The sequence below is a fragment of the Parasteatoda tepidariorum genome, chromosome 6 (genome assembly GCF_043381705.1).
Source record: "Parasteatoda tepidariorum isolate YZ-2023 chromosome 6, CAS_Ptep_4.0, whole genome shotgun sequence".
NCBI lineage: Eukaryota > Metazoa > Arthropoda > Arachnida > Araneae > Theridiidae > Parasteatoda > Parasteatoda tepidariorum.
In genome coordinates this window covers 36,240,193-36,246,192 of record NC_092209.1, presented here as the reverse complement: position 1 = coordinate 36,246,192, position 6,000 = coordinate 36,240,193, and the positions used below count along the sequence as shown (strand labels likewise).

At 26.6% G+C, this 6,000-nt stretch overlaps 1 protein-coding gene across 1 annotated transcript in view; it reads left to right on the top strand.

Annotated features, from left to right (window-relative positions):
• Positions 1-1,885: 1,885 nt before the first annotated feature.
• The window catches only part of LOC107447314 (transmembrane protein 151B-like), a 139,208-nt gene continuing 135,093 nt past the window's right edge, over positions 1,886-6,000 (top strand). Inside the window, exon 1 of the mRNA XM_016062189.4 lies at positions 1,886-3,010. Coding sequence (XP_015917675.1) covers positions 2,978-3,010 — 33 coding nt within the window. The 5' untranslated portion in view covers positions 1,886-2,977. The remainder of the gene's footprint in view (positions 3,011-6,000) is intronic.

Sequence of the window (6,000 nt, the reverse complement as noted above, 5' to 3'; positions counted from 1 at the left end):
AAATACCATAAAATGTTGCACAAAACTTAAAAGCCGATACAGACACAGTTAAAAGTTTTTAAATAATTCCCATTTTTTTCATTATTCATTACACATCCTGGTATATTTCATTATTAAATTAATCAAAACACATATTTAGAAGTTCATTTCATCAAAATAACGAATAATTATCTCCATCCATATATTTGGTATAAAACAGCACCTACCACCACAAGTAGTACGAATTAAAAAACTGAATAATCACTGATCAATTATGAAGACAATAATTTGGCGATTCTTAATCACTTCGAAAACAAATAATTTACCTTTTCTCAATCACTTATGCTTTTTAGTATTTGCCTTTCTTTTTGTTCCATTTACAACTGATTTTATATTACTTATTTTTATACCTTTAGCACCTTTCAAAAGCATAAACTGAAAACCAAATAAAAACGTGATTTCAGATAATTTTAAACATACAAATTCGGTAACAACATATGATATTCAAGTTTATTATTGATCTTACCTGACATAACAAATTAAAATAATTAAATATTATTAACACGCAATAAACTCATTTTTTAATATGAACTAGATTGAACTAGCAAACATCAGTAGTATTATCTTTTAAATAGTTTAACATGAGAAAATTTAATTTTTCAAACTTTTTTCCCGAGTAATTTAAATTTTTTAATGATTTCTAGAATCTGGAACTAAATTTTCTCTTTCACACGTAATCCAAATTTCTCGATGATTGTATACACTGTAAAAAGCTCCGGTTAATATTACAGTATGAAATACCGGCACTTTGGGTGCATACATAAAATCATTAAAAATCCATTTTTTTACCGTGGAATATGATACCATAAATTTTACAACAATATTTATTAAATTAGAATAATTCAGTGATTTTACTGTAATTATTGCTGTAAAAATTACGGTATATGAGTTTTTTGTTGCAATATGTCCTGGTAAAAGAGGATTTTTTCGGTAAAAAGTATCTGCTACCTGAGTACCTGTATTTTTTGATACGGAATTTTCCAGCGTATTTTGACCGAGTACTTAATATAATCTGGAATTTTTCACGATGTAAACCGTTCACGAGTTATGCATAAAAGAGACACACATACACACACGCAAACTCTTCCTTTTATTGTGATAGATAAAGAAATAAAGCTGGAAAACATGTTAAATTGAAATCAAAAGAAAAACCATGTAAGATACATTAGTTTTAAAGATTGGTTTAGTTTCTCAAAAGACATATAATTTTACTTTCGCAAATATTGGCGTTTTATAACAGCTCAATATTTTAGACAATTGATACCCATGTGTCGACAGTTAAAAAGTATCCGGACAGTTTAGTTCTTCTTGAAAACAATATAAACTTTGGGAGGCAATGTCTTATTAAAATAATGTTTTTCGTTTTTCACTTATTTTGAATTATGTCCTTAATTTGAATTATCAGAATAGAACACCATAAAACTAGACAAATTAATTGAAGTAAAAATTCTAAAATCAAATAATAAAACTTCAGATCCCCCCCCCCCAAAAAAAAGGAATTTTTGAAAAGAAATTAACATTTGAAAACTTTATTTCTACCCTTCATATTAATAATCCTTATTTTTCATTTTATAATCGCTTATCATTTATTTCATTTATCAAGAATTTGAAATATCATCTGAAAACATATATTTTTTGGTAATTAGTTCTTGAGCATTTTTTGAAAATCAATAAATTCTTTAAGCCCAAGACAGATATATTCTCGAAATCTAGAAAGAAATATTCCTAATCTTTCAACATAACAACTCTTTAGATGACATACTAACTTGATTGAATTTATGTCTTGCTTTGAGCACCAGGTGGCGCTTGAACCAATCAGTGGAAATCAACCAGCCCCTCTTGGTCCACAGATGCACGTTGTCTGCATTTGTGGGCGGAAGCTTTAGTGAATAGTTGTTGTTTCTCTATGTTTCCAGTTCATCTTTTATTGGCAAATATAAAATAAAAAATTGCATACTTCGGATAATCTGCCATGTGTGATATTTTCTCAGCTGTGTTGCAATCGTTGAAGATGGAATGTTTTTTATCAGCAAATATAAGTTTGAAAGAAGATATTTGTGATGACGAAGATAAAATTCGTTTTTTATTTTCCTAAAAGCTTCAATGAAGATGATATTTGAGTAATAATGTGATAAAGTAGGAAATCTAGTGTGCATTAGATATATTACCAAAATTTTTTTTATGACAATCAAACAGTATCGAGCGATGAATTAAATCAAAATTTATCAAAAATATTCAATAAAATAACCCATTTTTATAAAATTTTAGTTTAGATTTTTCAAATATATAATCACTAGAAATAAAAAATACTCAAATTGTTTCAACAATTAAATTGATTGGTTTGTAGTTACGATCAAATAATTGTTATTTATATTTTTCTTAAAAAGTGTAAAAATAATCATATAATGAAAATTTAATCTTAATAAATTAGAGAAAAATAATTCAAAACAAAAAATACATTAAAATAACAATAAATTGTTTTTATTTTGTTAAGTTGTTTGAAATTGTTGAAACATTTACGGAACAAAATATTTTAAATTCATTCTTAATTTGGCTTTTAAAAATTAAAGAACTGAGAAAACTTAACTATATACAAAAAATATTAAGATTTAAATAGCAATTTAAGTAGATGTTATGCAGAAAATATGACATTTTGATTAATTTGTAAGTATAAAGAATTCATAAATGCGGTATAATCTTAATAATATTTTCATTATTTCATTACAAACATGAATCGGAATATGAAGAAAAAGAAAATGCAAATTTGATTGAAAGCGAAAACTTCTTGCTTTTTTAAAACAGCAGTGAAAAAATATGTTTGCATCGATTGTTAACAGTGTTTACTGTGAATATAGAAATTCATGTGGATACATCGAATGAAGATTCATAGTAAGCACACTAAAAGACTAAATGAGTGTTCACTTCATGAACTTATGACATGAGTGTTGGTGTTAACGAAGATTTAGAAGAGGTAAGGCTTTAATTTTTTAACTATTAAAATATAGTTTCCATTCGCTGTAAAAAATTTATGATGAAATTAAGGTTAAAAATAAGACACTCATAACGCTTGTGCTTTATACAAGAAAAACTTGTCTTTAACGTCAATTTTTACGGAGCAAAAAATCTGATACGGCATAATTTTTACAATAAAATTTATTAAATCACTGTAATTAAATAGATATTATGGTAAAATTATATTACTCGAAAAATAGATTTTACGTAAAAAAAAAAAAATTTACCCCTATTGTCGGTAATTTTACCTCAATTTTATCATGAATTTTTTGATGTAAAATTTGAATCTCCCTAACAAAAAACAAGTGTTTTGTGGTATAGCTTTTAGGTTTTTTCATGAAGTATAAATGAGGTTGAAATTGATGTGTATTTGATGAGGTTGTGCTCGGTGCATATTTCAGACTGAGGTGTATTTTTTACTCTTGTTCGACGTTAATAAATATCAGCCTTTGGTGTTTCCTTTTACACCTCAAATTGTTTTTTTTTTCATTAGAAGGCGTTTAATTTTACACCTTCAGTTGTTATTTTTCAACCAAGATGTTTTATTTCACGCATACAGGAGGAAGTAACGAAACAACCCTACTTTTTCACACCTTAATTTGATATTGAACAACTATAAGTATTTTATTTCACGCTTACAAGAGCAAGTAATTAGACGACCACACTTGTTTTTTTTTAATTCCATAAGTTGATATTTAACTACCTAAGGTATTTCATGTTATTTTACTTGCTATTTCACACTTAAAAGAAGTTAAAATATAATATGTAGAATGACAAAATATGTAGGAAAAGAATTAAGTTTGACCACACAATCCAAGGTCATACAGAAGAAGACTTAATTTAATTTTTTAATTTAATTTAATTTTTGGTTAGAGAAATTTCTTTTAACATGTGTGGAATTTTCTTAAACAAATGTGGAACTTCACGATTTTTATGAGTAACAATGGTTTTAGTTTCCTTTTTCAGTAACTAAGGTGATCGAAACTGTTTCATTTTTTGTCAAATTAATTTCAATACCCGTTTCTTATGAAACACTTAGCTTTGATTTAAAATGTATAAAGATTTTTTCAAACAAGTGGCTAAATTTTGAAGCAAAATGCAATTAAAAACTTCATATTTTTCTAAAAATAAAAATTCTATTTATTTAAATTACACTCATTAATACTAATCAGAATTAAATTTTTAATAGTTTTTTAATGTAGATATCTGTTATGAACTATTGCTTATTGAATATATTTACTTCTCTGCGCTGTCATACCACCAATAATGATTTCTTTTATTATGAAGTACAAAAGCAGAAAATGCATGTTGGGAAATTTAAAGGAGTTACCTCGTAGAGCTTTAAAAATATTAAATATTTCAGAAGCTAGTTCTCCATAGCTTTCTTCCTTTCTATGGCCAAGAAATTCTGTTCCCTTTTAGAATAATTAAATAATAAAAAAATTAAAAGAAAAAATCTAAACGCGACGAGTAATTTTTATTGCCATAGCATATTTGTTAGGGCACCTGAGAAGCCACTCTATCTATTCTCTTAACTATCGACCAATGTTATCAGACCCCTGTTCAAACTGAACAAGTAGCTTCGAATTCTTACTAAGTGATAGATGAGTGGGTATAGCTAAGTCCAAAAATTGCAATCATATTCCATCAAAGCAATAATATAAGAAACAGTGTGATCTTAAATTCTATTGAAGTTTCTGTTTAAACATGACGGTATATGCATCTATGCAGTTAACAATCTCGAATTAAAGTACTGAGAAAAAAATGTTGTCAAAACTAACAGAATATAGTAAAATTCACTGTGTTTCTGGCTCGAAGAAAACACTAAAAAAGCTCGGTAATTTTTACGGAAGCACATTGAGAATGATTTTTGGTAAAATTAATAATAAAATATGGTTCTGTAAGAAGCGATAAAATTAGTAAATTTGGTAACTCATTGAATATCATGATGTGTTAAAAAATATATTTAGGCTTTGTAAAAACTGAATATTTAATGAAAAACTGAACTGAAATTCATGTAGATAAGGCAGAAAATTAGATAAAATAAAAAAAATGTCATCTTAATGAATCATAGTAATTTAAAAGAAAATCATAAACAATCAATCATAGTCAATCCATAGCGTGTTAAAGATGCATATGATAATGATTTGTAACAATAAATGCAAATTTTTACTTTAAATAACAAAAGAAAACTCATAATATAATCAAAAAAGATTTCAACATTACGGAAATTCTAAATTATCATTTCTTTCTGTGAGATAAAAAATTTAGTTTCTAACATGCTTATGTAACATAAAAACATAATCACTGTACGCTAAACGGCAGAACAATTACGTGCTACGTGATTGCGATTTATAACAATGGATGCAAATTTATTAAAACATCTAGGTCACGTGAAAAAATTCGAAAGCTACCTAAAAAAGGAACTAACTTTTAACACACAGTAGTTACAAGATGCTTAAATTTTTGTCATATATAAAAGCTCAAAACACAAATTATGCTTTTTTTTCAGTTTGCGTTCATTTTTTTAACAATTATTTCAAAAAAGAAAAAGATGACAAAAAATGCCAGATACGTGATATATACAAATATTTTGAAAAGAATAACAATTTTGTCGACTACTGACTATTGTCGACTACTCACTATTGACTACTGATGACTGATTTATTATATCGGTTTAATTCTTTGAACGTTATTTTCGAATCACAATATAAAATAAGCAACTAGATCAACTGTAAAAGTTATTATTCAATTAAGTCCTTTGAAGGACGTAATACGCTATTGGTGATATTTTGAAATTAAAAGTCTAGATTACAAACGTTGACTATATATTTCATCATATTCATCTTTATAATCAATATTGCTAAGTGTAGTAAGGTTCTCAAAAACATAGGGTTGGCTTGAACAAATTAACATGTTTTTTATATTAGTACTAATCAAATTTTGTCC